The sequence below is a fragment of the Typopeltis vanoorti genome, chromosome 20, assembly GCF_054136105.1.
Source record: "Typopeltis vanoorti isolate ZY-2024b chromosome 20, IOZ_Tvanoo_1.0, whole genome shotgun sequence".
In the NCBI taxonomy this organism is placed as follows: Eukaryota; Metazoa; Arthropoda; class Arachnida; order Uropygi; family Thelyphonidae; genus Typopeltis; species Typopeltis vanoorti.
The window spans coordinates 34,562,495-34,583,213 of NC_143568.1; the positions used below are offsets into that span (position 1 = coordinate 34,562,495).

General features: G+C 36.0%; 1 protein-coding gene across 4 annotated transcripts in view; it reads left to right on the top strand.

Moving 5' to 3' along the window:
• Window positions 1-20,719, top strand: part of Pxn (Peroxidasin) — a 479,183-nt gene that overhangs the window by 117,500 nt on the left and 340,964 nt on the right. For 3 of the 4 annotated variants that reach the window (XR_016550040.1, XM_090409901.1, XM_090409902.1), the window contains exons 4-5: window positions 9,348-9,419; window positions 11,809-11,880. Coding sequence is in view for 2 of the 4 variants with exons in the window: in XM_090409901.1 (XP_090266027.1) it covers window positions 9,348-9,419; window positions 11,809-11,880 (144 nt within the window). In the remaining 2 variants the exon portion in view is untranslated. Of the gene's footprint in view, window positions 1-9,347; window positions 9,420-11,808; window positions 11,881-20,719 lie in introns of those variants that run through there. The other variant, XM_090409903.1, reaches the window with a different exon arrangement.

A 20,719-nucleotide genomic window follows, 5' to 3' on the forward strand; every position in this document is an offset into this window, starting at 1 on the left:
GTAGACTCAAATATAGACACATTATTCAATTATAAGCAGAATAATTGTTCTTGGTCAGTATTCACATTCTTTAATCAAGGTATATTAATCTTAAACCCTGTTGCTAGTATGTTTATGAAGAATGTATTTTTTTCAATATGATGTTTTTATTTTTTCATAAAATTGCCTTTTATTATGGTGATCACACATGAAAGGTCACAAGGACCTATAACACTAGAATGCTATATGTGATCAAGGAGAAAGAAGTAGCCTATTGATAGTTTCTTAAAGAGTTGAAAGTTGTACTTGGTGAAAAAAAAAAACAGTTTGGGAGAGACTATTTCAAAGAATAGAGGGATGGAATGAAGATGAGAAGTTTGTTTGGTATGTTTAGAGTTGGACAGAATGGATGTTGGCCAGTGACTGCTCTAGTTCTTACATGTTAGAAGAATGACAGTCAGGACTTTTAGGAGAAACAGTAGCTTCCTGCTTCGTCCTCATTTACTGTGTGTAGTGCCTGCATGCACATGTGTTTATTTTAAGTTCCTGTGAAGATGGAACGTGACGTTGCCAAAATATTGGAAATATAGATTAGAGTTTAATTTAATTTATATCCCTTGTACGTTGTGAATTCCTCAAGTTATTTAATAAGCATGGTTAACCAACGTCTGAGCCTTTCTACGAGAATTACTAACAGTCCAGTGTTAACACAGAAATTAATTACAAAGGCACTGTTTCCTTACCATACATTGGCAACACATCAAAAAAATAAAAAATAGCCCAATTATTAAAATCAGTTAACATCAGAATGGCCTTCGAACCAGTTAGCACCATATGAAGTTTCCTATATTCTCCTAAAGACAACGTTCCATTCTACAAATATCCTTGGGTACACAAGATTCCTCTTTCTTGCAGAAATGTGAACTGGGTCAAACCTGTAGATGTTTCCAAATCTTAAAAAAAAACCTTAGACGATCTTGAAAAAAAAGTGGAACCTGCAGAACATGTCCTCACATAGAATTATTATTTATATGGGTACTTCATGAGTCAAAAGACGCATTATGGGAAACCCACACTATCCATTAACACAATACCTATCATACATCTTAAAAAATACTCCTTGAAAACTTTCAAGAGTGTGACCCCTTGTTTTTTCCCTTATTCACTATGTATTGAAAAATTTCTTTTATGTCAGTGTTATAGAATCCTTTTTGTAACTTATAAGTTTCTATCATATCCCTTCTCTTCTGCCTGTCAGCTAAACCCTGCAACCCACACACCTTCAATCTATTCTCCACAGATCTGTCACGAGCTTAGTCACTCATCTCTGAATCCTCTCCACCACCTCCCAGTGCCCTAGAAACACACATGGCAAAATCTGTGTACAGTAATCAACATGTGGCTGAATCATAGCCTTATAAAGAGTGATAATAACCTCCTTATCTTTACTTGTTATTGTGTTCTTCAATATCTAAGTAATCCTCTGAGCTATTTTGCTAACTCTTGAATATGTCCTTTGAATTTCAAAATTTCCATCTACCTCAGATCCCTAATCACCAATCTCCTGTAATCTGGTACTATCAATATGATACTTTGTATCATATTGATAGTACCAGATTACAGGATATTTAAGTCACCTTGATAGGTATCTATATCACCATTATCAACTATTTCCCTCCCCATTTTTGCATCATGAGCAAGCAACTGAATATTCCTCCTCAAATCTGCTATATCATTCATATATAAATTAAAGAATAGCAGTCCTAGTAGAAAGCCCTCATGTACTTTACTAGTCACCCTCATTTGCCTTGATTCTACTCCATCATATCCCTCCCCCATCCATGCCACCAACCTCATATCCATTTCCATTTGCTCCAACTTATGTAATAATTTTCCATGTAGTATTCTGTCAATGTTTTTGCAAAGTCCAGCAGTATCATAGTGTAGCCATTTCCTTTATCCAATTCTGCTGCTACCTCATTAAAATGAAAATAAATTACTGAGGCAGGACCTCCCTTTTACAAAGCAATGCTGCTTTCTATAGTGTATCATATTCCTATCCACCCATTCCTAACTTTTCCAATACTTGAACCGCCACTCCAGAGATACTAGTTGGTCTGTAATTTGCTACTTCTGTCCTGGAGCTACCTTTATGTAATGGAACTATCTTACCCTCTTTCCACTTCCTTGGAACTTTGCCAGAGCTGAGACTTAAATTAAACAACCTTGTCAGAGGAACTGCTAATTCTCTTGCACATTCTCATGGCACATGTGCTGACATACCATTCAATCCCACTGCTGTATTCACATTGATATTTTTCAATACATTAAATACCTCCATTTCATCCACCTTAGTGCTCACATCAGTCTGCCATGTCAACTGCAAAATCACTGCCTGGATGATATACCCTTGCAAAGTGATCACTTAGTAATTGAACTATTTCTTCTGCTTCTATCACTTTCCTACCATTAGCACTCAGGAAAATTATCTTTCCATAATCATTCTTACTTGTTACGTAGCAAAAAAATTTTTGGATTTACTTTGGCCTGCTTATCTAATTTTCTCTCAAATTCAAATTTAGCCATCCTTACCATACTTGCTACCATTCTTGCTTGTGCTTCATATTACTCATGAGCATGCTGATCACCTTTTTGTTTATGTTCCTTCCACAATGCTTTTTTGCAGCTCATGCTTCTTATTGCTACTCATCTACTTAATCTCTACTTGGTTCATCATTCTGACCCTGGGTATGCAGTCTGATACCGCCTTGCTCAAACAATCCCTAATTGCTTCCCATGCACTAATGACATTCATTCTATGTACCTTTTTTTATACCATGGCATTTCTTCATGTTACTTCTTAAGTTTGTTGTAATTACCAGCTTTGTAGTTTCACATAAATCCTTTCTTGAAAATTCCACATGTTGAGCAACCTTCTAGAACAAGACTGCATGGTCAATTTTTTTGATTGCAGGTAGTGTTGCTACTGTAGAAAGTTGATTTTTCACTTGGTTAGAGTATAATAAATTTAGTTTAATCCTTTATCCAAGTGTGAGCAAACAAAGTTTGCGCCTGAAAGTATCTTCAGGACTGGGGCGAGGCGGTACAACACCAGGCAACTCGTTGCAAAGGTGGAGCAAGCTAACATCACTCCTATCATAACATTATACAGATATGTATAATGTTATGCATTAAGGGAAGGGCCACTACCCAGACTAATTTCGACCTTTATTGAGGTCTCTTCAGTGGGAGCAAGGCCGAAGTGGAGATACCAGGCAGAAGCATTAGCAAGGTCATCTCTACCCATAGGAGTTGCCAAACGGTGTGCCACCTTTTTATTAAATTACTCTGGATTTAGAGAAAGATGTTGAAAGTTTATTTTTCACTTGGTTAGGCTATAATAAATTTAGTTTAATCCTTTATCCAAGTGTGAGCAAACAAAGTTTGTGCTTGAAAGTATCTTCAGGACTGGGGCAAGGCAGTACAACACCAGGCAACTCGTTGCAAAGGTGGAGCAAGCTAACATCACGCCTATCTCAGTATCTCCCATAATGCAAAACACATCTCCTTGTGGATATGTATAATGTTATGCATTAAGGAAAGGGCCACTACCCAGACTAATTTCGACCTTTATTGAGGTCTCTTCAGTGGGAGCCAGGCCCAAGTGGAGATACCAGGCAGAAGCATTAGTAAGGTCATCTCTACCCATAGGAGTTGCCAAACAGTGTGCCACCTTTTTATTAAATTACTCTGGATTTAGAGGAAGATGTTGAAAGTTTATTTTTCACTTGCTCACACTTGGATAAAGGATTAAACTAAAATTATTATGTTGTTACTGTAGTTCTAGATAAATCTTCTGATGCTATTACCAGATCCAGCACTCTGAAACCCCTGGTCCCCTCCATCACATGCTTCCAGCCAAAAGGCTGCAAGTTCGAATCCTGCTGTGGGCATGTATGTTTGTCATTGTCTGTGAAAATGCTAGTTTTGGTAGTGGGCGGTAGATGGCATTGGTGTAGTTGATGGTGGTTGCTGTTTGTTGTAGTTGGTGAGATCGAGTGGTGGAGACAGAGTTGTAGGACTTCAGACTCCCTGGAGGTGTTATGCAATAATAATAATATTAATTTCCATGTTGCCATGTGCTCCTTCCTCCTTTCAGTCTATATCCTAATAGTTGAAGTCTCCCATGATAATTACTTGGCCTGCACTTATTATGCTAATCTGCCATTGCATGTTGTCCACATCTTCTTGACTCCCAGGTCAATAGCAGAACCAATAATGTTTTGTCTTATTTATTGACCTTTATCTCACACCAGGCAGCCCCAAATGAACTATTTCCCTCAGATCTATAGCCTTCCATAACTTCTAGTTTTGTTGGTTGAAGTTCTTCAGCTATCATTAATAATACCCCCTTCTCCTGTCCTATTTCCTCTATCTTCTCTGAAAATACAGTATCCATTACATTCTATCCCTTTAAATACATCATTCTCTAACAACAAGGTCTCATTGATGCCAATGCCAAAAAACTCCTCTCTTTTATTTTTGATACTTTGAGCATCTGTGTATATGCATTTCAGCAACCTCTTGGTCCCACAGTTACCTTTTAAATATCATTGCCTGCCATCCAGATTCGAAACTAGAGAAACTATACCCCCAGCTCTTCACGATCATTCCTGGGATACTGATCTATCCCAAGGTGGCTATTTCCTCAGTCATTCCTGCATTCACACTCCTCTGTTCTAGGGGGTGGCTATTAACATTGCTCCCCACCTAATTTCTCCAGTTTTCCTGGTTTTGCACTTCTAAATTCTCACTGAACAATTTTTCAAAGCATTTAACTCCAAACCATTAAAGTGGAATCCATCAGGCATATACACATCCTTTCCATCAAATTCATTCCACATCTATAAACTGCAACCAATTCCTTCTACTCAGTTTTCTCATTGACAATCATGGCTCTTCTCAATTCTGTTGTATCATAATGAGGCAGCAGACTCGCAACTTTATTTTCTTATTCTCTATGCTGCTGCTGCTTCTAACAACTTTCATATCCTCTCTCTCATCGCATATTTTTTACCTTTCAAATCATTTGTGCCTGCCAAAACAATTAACTCGTTCACTTCTTACATATACAAATTTACCTGTGAAACATGCTTTTGTCACTTTCTCATCATTGAATTCCCTATACAATATGTATGTGAATTTGATGCTCATGCAGCAAATTGGCAGGCTTCCTCCATGCATCACTTAGAACAGAATAATTTCATCATATTGGTTCAAGGATTTTTCCAGGTCATTTACTCTCACTGCACACTAAATAGAAACAAGGACTTGGACTTCATGATATCTGGAAATTGTTAATTAGTATATGTAACAATGATGACCTCTCTGATGCTAGTAATCACATAGTTTCCACAACAATGTGTAGACTCTGCATGGTGTGCCTAATGATACATGTGATTAAACTATTGATGCAGGATTTTTCAGTTTATTGAAATGACTGCTGTTCAGAAATGTTTTGTGCTAAATATCTTCCTGAAGATTCTGTCAGCCATGTCAGAGTAGCATTGTTTTAATGAATAAAAATAAGTGAGTCAAAATCTGATTAATCATCACAAGTTGATATATCCACTCAGTAAAAAAAAAAAGAAAAAAAAAAGTACTTTATTTTGCTTACTTACATATTTCTCTTCTCTCTCAGAGCACTTAGATACATTTTCTTCTTTTTCATAACTGCCTCTTGATTTGTGAGTCCCTTGTGGAGCTCTGATTGTTCTATCCTTGCAGAGTTTTCTGTTCAGCTTTTGTGGCTGAATTGGTGTTTTTTCTTCAGATGCCACTGAGTCCCAAGGTTTGGGTCTTGTTTTCATTCATTTTTTCTTGAATAATATTTATATTGCCAAAACTGTAAAGATTGAGAGCAGTTGATGATGGGGAGGAGAGACTGACTGTAAGTGAGCAAGAGATGTATGGGGAATTGAGCAAATTAAATGTAAATAAGACTGTGGGACTTGATAATATATCACCGCATTTTCTGAAGGAATGTGCCAGGGAGTTGACACCTGCCTTGACATATTTTTTTAATACGAGTCTTGCACTTTGTCAAGTTCCTAAGGAGTGGAAGGAGGACAAGATTGTGCCGCTTCATAAGGGAGATGATAGACTCGGGCATCAAATTATAAGCCTATCTGTCTGTCAGGTGTTGTGGGTAGCACATTTAATATTAATTAACAGGGTAGTACATTTAGTAAGATGTTGCTGTAGGCCAGGGAATGTAGATTACATACTTTGAAATGTTCAGGCAGATTAATTGGACATGTTAAAAGATTATTCTAACGAGAGATTTTAATTACAAGAATGTAGATTGAAAGAGGAAATAATGTAGAGGAACAAAAAAAGTGAATATGTGGAATTTCTGAAAAATAATCTTAAGCAGAATGTGATAGTTGGATTTGGTGATATCCTCACAGGATGTGGTTGTTTATGAGATTAACACTCATCTGTTGGTGAGAGTGATCATGAGGCACTTGTTTGGGAAGTGGTGAAGCAGGAAAAGATTATAACAAAAAAGGATATATGTGGAATTATAATGTTAGCAATTATGGGAAGCTCTATAATCAAATAGCATTAATGCATTGAGTTGATGAGCTGTAGGAAAAATGTTTTGGCAGTACATGGGAATTGATAAAGCACTATCTGACACAAGCAGTTATAACTGCATATCAAGTATTAAACAAATAAAGAGAGTAGGGATGAACTAGATATTTGTGAATTTCATTCTTCAATGTTGGAAAAGAATAACAGTAGAAAACATTCAATAGCGATTAGATACACGAGAAGTATAAAGCACAGGCTAGAAGGGTGACATGCATGATAAACAAATTAAAAATGCAGTATGAGAGGAGATTGGCCAGCTGACCAAGGATAATTCAAGCAAATTCTTCTGCTATATGGAAACAAGAGTAAAAATAATTATGGCAGATTCACACTGGTGGATAGTTATTGTAGCCGAGAGAGCACTGTAAATGGTATAGTGGAATTCTTTAATCAACACTTCATTAATGTACATCATACTTGTGCAAATGGTGCTGTACAACATAGAAAAATGAGGCAAGTATTAGGAGAATTAAAGGTGAAAGAAAGAGGTGTATCAAGTGTTGCTTGGGTTAGGTGAGGTGATATGATAGAGACCTACAAGTTAGCAAGGGGTTATATTCTAAAGTGCAGGTAAATAGGTTTGAGAAGATCACATCGCCTTGGCTGATGTGATCCTATATATCGCATTGATCCTGTGTTGGTAAATCCTATTCAACATAGGATCAATGTTGGATAGAATTTACAGAAAACAGTGGGAAATCATCGGATAACCTGAGGTCTTCCCTGGAATATATGTATATGGAGGGTGTGAGCATGGGAGTGAGGAGCAGGTTTTTTGCATGCAGAGTTGTGAATGATTTGAATGCCTTGCCTGAGAGTGTGGTGTCTGCAGAGAATTTGAGTGTGTTTAAAGCACAGTATGATGAGTTGTATGACAAAAGGATCTCCTAGATGAGTCTTTGACTACATGGGGTCTTGGGATGATGATAATAATAATATTGGGTGATCACTCAGTCTGTCTACTCTTATCATGAACAGGGTAATACTGAACACAATCCAAACTACTCTCAAAGACAACTCTAGCAGAGAGCAAGCAGGATTCAGAAGAGGCTTCACAACAGATCATATTCAGGTTATTTTGCAATTAACAGAAAAATGCAGAAAATACTGTTTCCTCTTTATTGATTTCAAAAAAGCATTTAATACCATAGAACACAATGCAATCATCCATGCCTTACTGTAAATAAATGTGGATCCTACATACATCCACATGATAAAAAAAATTAACATAAATCTGACCACAAAAATAACACTATTTGATCAACCTATAAATATAGATATAAAGAGGGGGGGGGGTCAGCCAAGGCAATGTGATCTTCCCAAACTTATTTACCTGCAGTTTAGAATATATTCTGAGAAAAATAGATCTAAACAGAGGAATAACCATAGATGGAAAAAAAAATTATGAATTCTTATGTTTGCCTGTGATCTATCTCAAAACCCAAAAGACCTAGAAGAAATGGGTGAAAAAATATACACAAACAGCAGCGAGATAGGCTTAGAAATGAATCAAGAAAAAGCAAAATGGATTAAAAACATCTACACAAGTGACAGCAATCTATGTATTAATAACATCCCTATAGAACAGGTTAACTCTTACAATTACTTAGGACAAATAATAAAAATGAATAATGATTTATCTAAAGAGCTAGTAAAACAAAAGACAGCAGTATGGCTATCATTCAACAGACTAAACACTGATCCAAATCTTGACATCTCTGCGAAGGCAAAACTTTTAATAGTGACATTCTTCCATCACTCGCATATGGATCAGAAACATGTAACACAACAAAACAAGAAGAGACCCTCAGGATAACTCAGTGCGAAATAGAATGTAGGATTTGTAACATTAGCAAAATGGAACATCTTGGAAATATGGAACTAAGAGATCAGGTGTAAAAGATGTAACTGCAGTATACGAAAACAAGATGAGATGGGCAGGCCACATAGCAAAACTCAGGGATAACAGATGGACATATAGAATACTTAATTGGCAACTGAGAATAAAGAGAAAACCAGGAAGACACCTACAAGAAAGAAAGACCCATTAGTGAAATCAATGGGTATAACATGGAAGAGAGAGGCTCAAGATTGAGATTGTTGGAGGCATCTTTGTGACCTGTACTCGTGGAGAAATCCTGAATGAAACACAAGTCCATCAAGGTAATATTTATATATTTGAGTATATATATAGCTTTCATCTCTGAAAGTTGCTTGACTTTGATTCTTTTCAAAATTTTTATATGTTTTTCTTTTTTCATTGTGATAATTTTCATTCTGCTTATAACTAAATGATTACTTATTTTAAATCCTCTGTATACTCATATCCTGAACCAGTGCAAAGATATTCATAGTGAAGTGTCTTCTGTTCATGTTAATTTGTTCACATTGTTCGAAAATTTTTATTAGTAAAGACTGGTCCATGTCTGAACAGAAATCCAGTAAATATTAAGTTTATTTTTATTGTTGTTAATCATTTAACCACGCTACCGGCCAGAACATATATATATGTCCAAGTTATCATGGATGCAAAGTGCATATTAAAATTATAATACCATTAATATTACATTGAAATATATGATGGATATGAAGCGTATGAGGATGCGTATTTGATCCATAATGGCTGGTAAGGTGGTTAAAGAATGATGTAAGAATTTAAAGTATTTTCTGGGTAAGTAAAAATTTTATGCATGTATTATTTTCTTCTGCAGTTATTTGTACAAGAATCGTATCAAGACAATACATAGTAATGCTTTCAAAGGTCTTCATAAATTGGAACAGCTGTGAGTATTCTAATTTAAAATAGTTCTAAAATATATCTAAATATATATGGATTTCTTAAACTCATCTTTTAATTCTGTATTCTTTAATGAAAATTGAAGAATGATGATGAATAATCATTCATCTCCAAATCTCTTCAAAATTATACTGGAAAACTGATTCAAGGTTGTTTATTTTTAATTAGGAATTTTTTTCTTATTGTCCACATTATGTTTTGAAATATAATTTTACATTAGCATTTAGAAATTACTGAAGGGCTAACAGAAAAATTAATAATGTATGATAAGTAAGCATGGAGATAATTTTTAATTATCTGTCCTTTCTATCTGATCTGTGATTCTTTCTCAAGTGACCACATCTTGTATGAAATCTACACCACCAAATGGCATGTCATTCAGTTGGACAGATATGGGTTAAGATCCTTAGGATGGGAGGAACATTTATAAAAATTTGCAGTTAAAGGTGAGCTAAAAAACAGTCTCAGTACTCTTTCTGGAAATTATTATTTTTTATCTCTCAACATAGGCAAACAGTCAGAACACATGTAATTAACTTAGTATACTGGTCTAATAGCCTTACATGCTTTGGTAATCATTTCTGTCAAACTGAAATGCACTAAACACTGCTGAGTGCTGGCAAAAACTTGCACTGTTTGAATGAAAATCTTTGCCAAATAAGTATCACACTGGACTTCTATGTTATCATTGAGATGAAAAAAAAACAAAAAAACATTGCTCTTTGAAATGGGGATATATAAAAAGCATAGGTAACTAATTTCTATCTGTTATGTATTTTGCTGGTAGGATATCCAGCATTCATGAAAATCCACTGTGTTCTTAGTGCACAATGCTATTCTGAAGAAAATATTCTGAAGAAAATTTATTATAACAAATGTGAGTGTCCATGGTGCAGGGGTTTAAATTTTGCAGTACAAATGTAATGCTCTGTGTTGTCTGGGCAGAACTGCTCGTAGACTTCCTGTGCACAAATCTGGTCATCTGATTTCTGCAGTAATTAGCTGCTTGAGTCCAAAGATGAGCAACTATGGTAACATCAGAATTCTGAAATGTTAGTTATGAAAGAATGAACTGTGGAATGCAAATTTGGTATTATGAGCAACATTGGTGATTTGGTTTAGTGGTTGGTATATGCACTCCCCAACCAACAGGTTTGCATTTCAATTCCACTTTAGTTCCATACATGCATATTTGGTTTTTAGAGCAGGGCTTTTGTATTAACTTACTGTAAGCCCATCTGAATTACTAAGCCTAACATAGTATAGGCTTGTAGTATATAAATTGGATTCAAGATAGTTCTGAAGTCAGTAATTGTGTGTATGAAAAAAAAAACACTATCTATGATTATATATTTTTCACATCAGCTTTTCATAACATATGCTTGAATATAACTCTTATGAAAACAACTAAACTTTTTATACTTAAGGATGTTATGTCCAACTTTTCCTGGTGCAAACAAATCTTGTTTATTGCTTTGTCAATGTCTTCTTTCACCCTCAGCACCACTTTTTCTCCTGAGTAGCTGTCGCACTATACAAATAACATCTTGATGTCGGACAAAAAAAAAAACTTTCTAAAAATTCTTGACTTGATCTTGAACAGAACAGACTGGCTAACTGACAGATCATTGCTTGACAGCTTCACTTTTTGTCAGTCTATTTTTCTGCTTTGATTTTTCTCTAGCTGTTGTTCAATAGAACTAACATTGACAAAAGCACAAAGTAGTAAGTGAACACCAGTGCACAACACACAGTTCATCTTTTATCTCCTCTTTAGTGTTAATATTATCATAACAGCCTTCATAGCTTAGTCGGTATAGACAAAATTACTGAAATTGCCCTTAAATTTTGCACATACCAATACATCACTCCCCCTGCTGTACAGTGATGGCCATACTAACAAAAGGTTGCTATACTTATAGCATATTAATACAGGAAATCCTGTTCTAGATTTTAAACTATCCTTTGTCCATGCACTCCAGGCCTCCAATAAATGGAATGATCTCATATAGGTAATAAACCAACCTGAAGACTTTCTTGAACATCTATGCCATACTAGTATCTGACACATGCATGACAACATTCAGCTTTCTTACCTGTAGGTTAGAAGCACAATGCATGCTGTTAAATTATCCACCCAACTGGCATGCAGCTGATTTCTTTATAATTAGACGGGGATGGTGAAATGTCATTGAATAAAAATGTATTAAATGAGGTGATCATTCAAAATCTACAAACAGTTTAACAGAAAATGTAGGAATCTGCTTGATAATGCTTACAACACTGTTTTATAACACTATCATTAATGATACTGCATTCAAGATATTCAACATTGTCATGTTTAATATTTTTTTTGTTGTTTGCTGTTGTTTCAGATACATACACTTTAATAAAATTGAGAGGATTGAACCAAACACATTTTCTGATCTTCCTCAATTAGAAAGACTGTAAGTATGTCTTTTTATATATATATATATATATATATATATATATATATATATAAAAGTGGATAATTGCTAGATTTCTGTTCATCTTTTGATATGACTTGCTTAGCTCTGTAAAAATTTACTTGAACTCATTAATTTTAATAGTTCATATCAACAGTTACTTTCAAATTAAAATGTCAATTTAATTTTTATTTAAATTTAAGTTATTTTATTATTATTTTTTGCAGTCATATTTTCCCCTAAAGGACTGAAAATTCATAGCACACCTGAGATCAAGAAAGTGTGGTGTCAAACAGGACAATAAATATATACTGTAACTTTACATGCTAATGTTCATGATCATTGTTTATTTATAATTTTACAATTAAAAATAGGGAACCAATCAAAACAATAAGTAGTCTGTGTACATTAAGATAGGACTTGGAGGTTTTTATGATGTGAAAGAAATCCAGGCTTCTCTGTCATGCTAATTGATGGATCTTTGATGCGGAGAGTTGGGAGGAATATTGCCGATATATTTCCAATATTGAGTCTGGGGTCTGCCTCTTTTTTTTTTTTTTTTTTTTTTTTTCATCTGTAGGGGTGTAGAGGACCAGAGTATCAAAAGGTGCAGAGGGCAGATGTCTGAGTTGGTGGTGAGCCATTTTATTTGGTTTCTTTGAACCGTGCTGACTAGAGGATAATGGCAAAGAAATGGAGCTAGCTGAGGAATTAGATAAGTACCAGATCGACATAATAGGGGTGACTGAAACAAAAAAGACCAAAACTGGTGAGATCTTTCTGAGCAATAAATATAAAATGTTATATTCAGGCAATGACAATCAAGGAAAAGAAGGAGTAGCCATAGTATTCAACACAAAATACGAGGCTAATCTTCTTGAATGGCAGTCAGTCTCAAGTAGAGTAATGTGGGCAAATATGAGAATGGGGAACTGGACAATGAGACTTATTTGTGCCTATGGTCCCACAGAAGGTTCTACTAAGGTAGAAGTGGAGGAATTTTTTGAGGCTTTAGAAAAAGCAACTGACACAATGAAAAAGGAAAACTTGGTCCTTGTTGGGGATCTAAATAGTAGAGTAGGAAATGATTGTGAGACATACAAAAATATTTTGGGAAAATTTGGAGAAAAGAGCAAAGCTAATAATAATGGCAAATATCTGTTGGATTTCTGCTCAGGACACGGACTGGTTATTACTAACACCATGTTCCAACATAAAAATGTGCACAAATTCACATGGAGAGAAGAGGCTAGGAATAAGAAAAGTCTCATTGACTATGTTATTGTTGATAGTGATGTTTTCTCCTTGGTGCAGGACACCAGAGTGTACAGAGGATTTGAAATTGGAAGTGATCACTATTTAGTCTTGAGCAGGATAAAATTGAATTTCATATTGAAAAGAATAACATGTAAGAAAGTTTTAAAGCGAATAAAAGTTGAGCAGCTCTTAGATGTGAACTGTAGACTAAAATACAGAAATATTATTGAAAAGAAAATGAAAGAGTTTGAGAACAGGAATCAAACCTTGGAGATTCAGTGGCAAACTCTGAAGGAAACATTGATTGATTCTGCCAGAGAGGCATGTGGTGAGGTTGTGTGCAAGGATAAAAAAAAATCAGAACTCCCTGGTGGACACAGGAAGTTAAAGAGGCAGTGAAGGAAAAGAAGAAAGTATATCAAAAGTTCCTGGCAAATAAGTCAGCTTTTACTCTTACAGAATACAGAGACAAATGTAAGAAAGCTAAACAGTGTGTAAAACTAGCTAAACAAAAGTCATGGGAGGACTTTGGCAAGAATATAGAAAATAAATATCAAGAAGGTGGCAAAATATTCTGGAGGTTGTTGAAGAAGCTTAGGAATGGAGGAAAGAGTGCTGTAAAAGGAATTAGAGATGATAAAGGTGAAATGAAAACAGGAGAAAAAGATATCCTTGAAGTATGGAGTAATTACTTTGAAAAACTGCTAAATGAAACAAGCAGTGATGACAGCACAGTTATAAAAAACACTGACCAGGCATGCAGTCAGGAATACATATCCATACTTGAAGTAGAAAAAGCCATCAAAGGCTTGAAATGTGGAAAGGCAGCAGGAGTAGATGATATTCGACCAGAAATGCTGAAGTATGGTGGTTTAAGAGTCTTACAGTGGCTGCACTGCATAGTTCAGAAAGCCTGGACAGAGGGACGAATTCCCGATGATTGGAGTAGAGCTCTCATAGTACCCATATATAAAAAGGGAAATAAAACTGAATGTGAGAATTACAGAGATATTTCCCTACTGAGTGTTCCTGGCAAGATCTATGCAAGTATACTTGAGAAACGGTTGAGAAGAATTGTGGAAGAAAAGCTTGGTGAAGAACAAGCTGGATTCAGGCCAAATAGAGGCTGTCAGGATCAGATCTTCACTTTACGACAAATAGTCGAGAAAGCATGGGAATATAACAAAGATCTGTATTTAAGTTTTGTCGATTTGGAAAAGGCATATGACAAGGTGCCAAGAGAGAAGCTATTCAATACGCTGCAGTTATATGGTGTCAATGGGACATTATATCAAGCAATACTTAGTCTTTATTTGAGTTGTAAGTCAGCAGTTAGAATTGAAGGAAGTACAGGAAGATGGTTTAATGTTAAATCTGGTGTGAGACAAGGATGTACATTATCCCCTCTGTTATTCATTATCTATATGGATCACATTATGAAGGAATGTGGTATTAAACCTGATATCAAAATTGGAGATGTTAATGTCAGCTCTTTGCTTTATGCGGATGATGTTATACTTCTAAATAAATCCGCTACAAGTCTGCAAGATTCTCTGACTAAATTGAATAGCTGTTGTAATAGATATGGTATGAAGGTCAGCAATAAAAAGACAAAGACAATGAAAATAGGCAGAATCATTGAAAATGTCGACTGTGTTGTGAATGGAGAACCTGTGGAACAAGTAAAACATTTCAGCTACTTAGGCACAATTTTTACTGAAGATGGTAAACTAAATATAGAAATAGACAACAGAATCAGCAAAGCTGGTATCGTGGGAAGTCAATTGAATAAATTCATATGGAATAAGAAAGAAATTAGTCAGAACACTAAATTAGCTGTATACAAGACTGTGTTCAAACCAATTTTAACTTATGGATCTGAGAGCTGGGTCAGAAGTAAAACACTTGACCAAAGACTAGAGACCGCAGATATGAGAGTCCTGAGAAAGATTAGAGGCGTGAACAGATGGCATCAATGGCAATATCATATTAAAAATGAGGATATTAGGAAAGAACTTGACATTGTCAGCATCCAGGAATGCGTTAGCAGAGCTAATCTCAGATGGTATGGTCACTTAAATAGAATGGGAGAGGAAAGATTAGCAAAACAAGTGTTCTCTGCCAGGTTGGCAGGAAAACGATCCAGAGGAAGACCAAGATATAGGTGGATTGATACGGTACAAAGTGCCGTAGACGATAGAAATATAAGATCTGATAATGTTGGAGTCTTGACAAGTAACAGACTGATTTGGAGGAAAATTGTAGATAGGAAGTTAGTAATGATGTAATTTTTTCATGTAGTACTGTCATATCCTGTACACCCCTTGAGGGTACATGGCAGGAATTTGATGATGATGATGATGATGATGATGGGAATGTGGTCTTGCCAGGAGTAATCCAGGATATTTCTTAGACAAGTAGTTCCAAAGCTATTTATCATATTGGTTGCAGTTTTGGTTGAGATGTTCCAGGTCTGGGAGCCATACAGAAAGATAGACTGACTGGTGCACTTGTAAAGATGAATCTTCGTCTCCTTTGAGATGAGGCTTGACTTCCATACTTTATTAAGACTTCTGTGGAACTGAAGTGCTTTCTGTTTTCTTGTCTTAATGTCTGTTAAGGAATCTGAGATGTGTGATCCTAGGTATACCAAGTCTTCTACTTCGTCAAGGATCATTTTGATTTATATAGATGTGCCCATCTATTTGATTCTTTAATATCTTTGTTTTTTGGAAGTTTATTTTTAGTCCAAATATTTCTGTGGTTCTCCTAAGGCTGTTGAAGTGGTTTTGGGCATCTGTAATATTGGAGTCAATGAGGACTGTGTCATCTGCAAAGATCAGGTCTTCAAGGTGCATCTTATATATGGGTCTTTGATGAGGATTCCAGATTTAACTTGAATCAATTTAAAAATATAGTCAATCACTATGATGAATAGATATGGGGCCAGAGTATCTCCCTGTAGGACTCCTGTGGTGATGGGAAAACTGTCTGTTTTCTCTCCATTAACTAGTACAGCGGCTTGATATCCCGGTAGGGTGCCTTGATTGCCCTGATTATTTTAGGTGGAATTCCATAAAGTTTGAGTGTTTCCCATAGTTGTTCCCTGTCAACAGAATCAAATGCTTTAGTAAAGTAAATAAAGTTCAAAAGCAATGGTAAGTTCTTGTCCTTTGAACCCTTTATGCTAATGTTATAAATTTCTAAAACAGGAGAAACTTTTTTGAATAGTAAAACTGCAAGTGAGTAGTTTTTTTCAAAAAAAAAAAGTTATTCAGTTGGTGTTGAAACTTAATGTATCTTAAATGATGATTTAAGATATGATCAGGCATTTCGGAAAGTTGAAAATTGTAGTGTGCATGTGAAGATTTTGAATCTGTGGTGTGAAGTTATTATTATTATATGACACCTCCAAGGAGTCTTGAGGACTCATCGAAGGAGGGTACTCTACAACTCTATCTCCACAACTCAATCCACCAACTGTAGTGAACTACCTCATCTACACCATAGATGGCGAACCTGGGACACGCATGCCAGAGGTGGCATGTCTGAGAATTTTGCTGGCACGTCAACGATTTACATTGATATCCTTTCATACGTTTATAAATTATTCAACCTTTTTTTTAATTGTTACAATATGCACAAGTTAAATTTTATTTTACACCAGAGAGCAGCTATGAAGATGCGCATATGATTGGTGCGGTATTAACAAAAGGTCACGGCACCCAAACTCAACCTACAATTGTTGAGTTGAAATGTTAATTCTCTTCAACCAAATTCCATAACATGTGAAACTGTCATAACAACATTCACCATATATTTCTTAGTTTTAACACATTCATGACGAGGTGTTGTTTATCGTTAATACTCTGAATAACATTATAAATTTATAAATAAATAAATATTATAAATAAAATAAAACATTATCTATAAAATTATAAATAATTATTTATAAAATATATATATTTTATAAATAAATAAATAAATTAAGTTAGATTAATTTTCTATTAATTTTTTTCCCTATTAAAAACTGCCCAGCACGTCAGCAAATCGATTGGTAAATTTTTGGCACGCGCACATAAAAAGGTTCACCACCACTGATCTATCCCAACACTATCTACTGCCCACTACCACTACTACTTTCACAGACGATCACAAACATCCGTGTTCACGGTGGGATTCGACTCACAGCCTTTTAGGAGCAGATACACTAACCACGTGGCCAACCAGGCTGGCAAATTATAAGATCATCACAAACACCCATGCCCTTGGTGGGATTCCAACCTGCAGCCTGTTGGTTGGATAATGTGCACGCTAACCACTTGGCCAATCAGGCTGAGTTGAAATTGAAATGAATGTTAATTCATTTCATGTTAATTTCAGGGTAGTACATTTAATAATATGTTGTTATAGGCCAGGGAATGTAGATTACTGACTTTGAAATGTTTAGGCAGATTAGTTGGGCATGTTAAAAGAAGATTATCCTAATGAGAGATTTTAATTACAAGAATGTAGATTGGAAGGAGGAAATAATGTATAGGAACAAGAAAAGTGAATATGTGGAATTTCTGAAAAATAACTATCTTAAGCAAAATGTGATAATTGGATTATTATTATTTTTTTTAATGTTGGGCCCATATACGAGAGGTTGGCTGGTCAACCTATAGTACTTTAGTACCGTATATGGGTAGTGGGATGGGAAAGGAGGAACTTGTTAACATTCGATTTGAAAGCCTGTATATTGTATTCCTTGGGAAATGCCTCAAGGGGTAAGACTGTTCCACAGTACATCAGTAGCAGGGATGAAGGAGGAGGAAAAGAAACTTGTTCTGTGGGTTTCAAGGTGTACTGTGAAGGGATGTTGGGAGGTGGCTGGAAGTGTTCCAATGGGTTTAGTACAGAGTGGGGGAATTATTGATGTTGTTTCAGATGTGCATTTTCCATGAAAATATTTGTAGAATATACAAATTGCAGAGACTAAACATCTATGTGAAAGTTGGGGGGGGGGAGGGGGAGGGGGAGTGAGTCAGTAAGAGATGGATCATTTATCAGTCTAATTGCTCTCCTCTGTATTGAGTCAAGCATTTTGAGGGAACTTTTAGGAGCCCCACTCCAAATGTGAGAACAGTATTCAATAGCTGGGTGAATTTGCAATTTGTATAAGGTTAACAGCTGTTTTGAAGTGAAGTAACATCTTGAGCGAAAGAGAAAGACTAGTTTTTTGGAAGCTGAGGACGCAATGGTTGTGATGTGTTTATGCCAGGAGAGGCATGATGTCATGGTAATTCCGAGAAGAGAAATTTCATCTTACCTGGGGATTTGAGTGTTATCAAAAATAATACTGTGGGAAAATGGTTCTTTTTTTGTGGGAAATAAACAGAACTGAGTTTTACTAGCGTTGAAGTTGATGAGGTTATCTGAGCTCCGATGGGGCTCAGATAACCTTGATGTTTTGGAGGTCTGCATTCAGGGAAGTTGTGGTTGATGTTCTGTGGGTTGAAGTGAGTTGTGTAGGGTAAGGTTTATCAAATGAAAGAGAGGAGTGCAATGTGCTGTCATCTGCAAAACTGTGTATTGGGTTGGAGGTTAACTGAAGTAGGTCATTAATGTATCCTCACAGGATGTGGTTGTTAATGAGATCAACACTTATCTGTTGGTGAGAGTGATCATGAGGTACTTGTTTGGGAAGTGGTGAAGCATGAAAAGATTATAACAAAAAAAGGATATATGTGGAATTATAAGGTTGGCAATTATGGGAAGCTCTATAATCAATTAGCATCAATGCATTGAGTTGATGAGCTGTAGGAAAAATGTTTTGGCAGCACATGGGAATTGATAAAGCACTATCTGAACACAAGCAGTTATAACTGCATATCAAGTGTTAAACAAATAAAGAGAGTAGGAATGAAATGGATGCTTGTGGGTTTCATTCTTCAGTGTTGGAAAAAATATAACAGTACAAAACATTCAATAGCGATCAGCTACACGAGGAGTATAAAGTGCAGGCTAGGCGGGTGACATGCATGATAAAGAAATTAAAAATGCAGTATGAGTGGAGATTGGCTAGTCTGACCAAGGATATAATTCACACAAATTCTTCAGCTGTATGGCAAACAAGAGGAAAAATAATTATGACAGGCTCACACTAGTGGATAGTTATTGTAGCCGAGAGAGCACTACAAATTCTATAGTGGAATTCTTTAATCAACATTGCTGTACAACATATAAAAATGGAGTAAGTATTAGGAGAATTAAAGGTGAAAGAATGAGGTGTTGCTTGGGTTAGGTGTTAATAAGGCCGTAGGAATGGATGACATATTGCCACATATTTTTAAGTAAAATACAAAACAGTTAGCTATGCCTTGACTTAATTAGTTAATGAAAGTCTTGCAGTGAGGAAGGCCCCTAACAAGTGGAAAGAAGGCAAAATAGTATCTCTCCACAAGCATGGTTCTAGGACAGAAGTGTGAGGGTGACATGCATGATAAAGAAATTAAAAATGCAGTATGAGTGGAGTTTGGCCAGTCCGACCAAGGATAATTCAAGCAAATTCTTCAGCTATATGGCAAACAAGAGGAAAAATAATTGACAGGTTCACACTAGTGGATAGTTATTGTAGCCGAGAGAGCACTGCAAATTCTATAGTGGAATATCAATCTGTATATCTGCAGTTGTGGTCAAAGTGTTTTAGAAACTGGTTAGGAATAGAATACTGGATTAGGTTGATGGACATGGGATTTGCTAATTGTCAACATGGGTTTGTAAGGGGCAGATCTTATTTTAGCAATCAGCTTGCATTTTATGATATGATGAATGTGTTGAGGGGTGCTTAAGGGTCAAAGCTGTATAACTGAGAGGAGACCTCCACATAGCCTTTAAAGGAATGCGGAGAACCGACCAGGGCTTCTGACCTAATGTCCAATCCTCACCTTCTCGTGGCGCACCCTGTTGGGTATCTACTTTGATACTGAACGAATGAGGATGGGCTGGCAATTTGGGATTTAGCCGACCAAATTGTATTCTTATTGGTTAAACCAAAATAAAAAATGATGGTACAACATGACAAAATTTCATGCCGGCTGGGGCGTCGCCCGGTTAAACAAGGCCCCCGTTGTTTTCGCCAGGGAACCAGGGCAAACAGCGAAAAGTCAGCTACTGGAACAAATCTGAAAACAAACCCCAACTCAACATCACCAGAGTTAAAGATTGGTACTATCAACGTAAGAAGCCTGAATGGCAAAGAAATGGAGCTAGCTGAGGAATTAGATAAGTACCAAATCGACATAATAGGGGTGACTGAAACAAAAAAGACCAAAACTGGTAAGATCTTTCTGAGCAATAAATACAAAATGTTATATTCAGGCAATAACAATCAAGGAAAAGAAGGAGTAGCCATACTATTCAACACAAAATACGAGGCTAATCTTCTTGAATGGCAGTCAGTCTCAAGTAGAGTAATGTGGGCAAATATGAGAATGGGGAACTGGACAATGAGACTTATTTGTGCCTATGGTCCCACAGAAGGTTCTACTAAGGTAGAAGTGGAGGAATTTTTTGAGGCTTTAGAAAAAGCAACTGACAC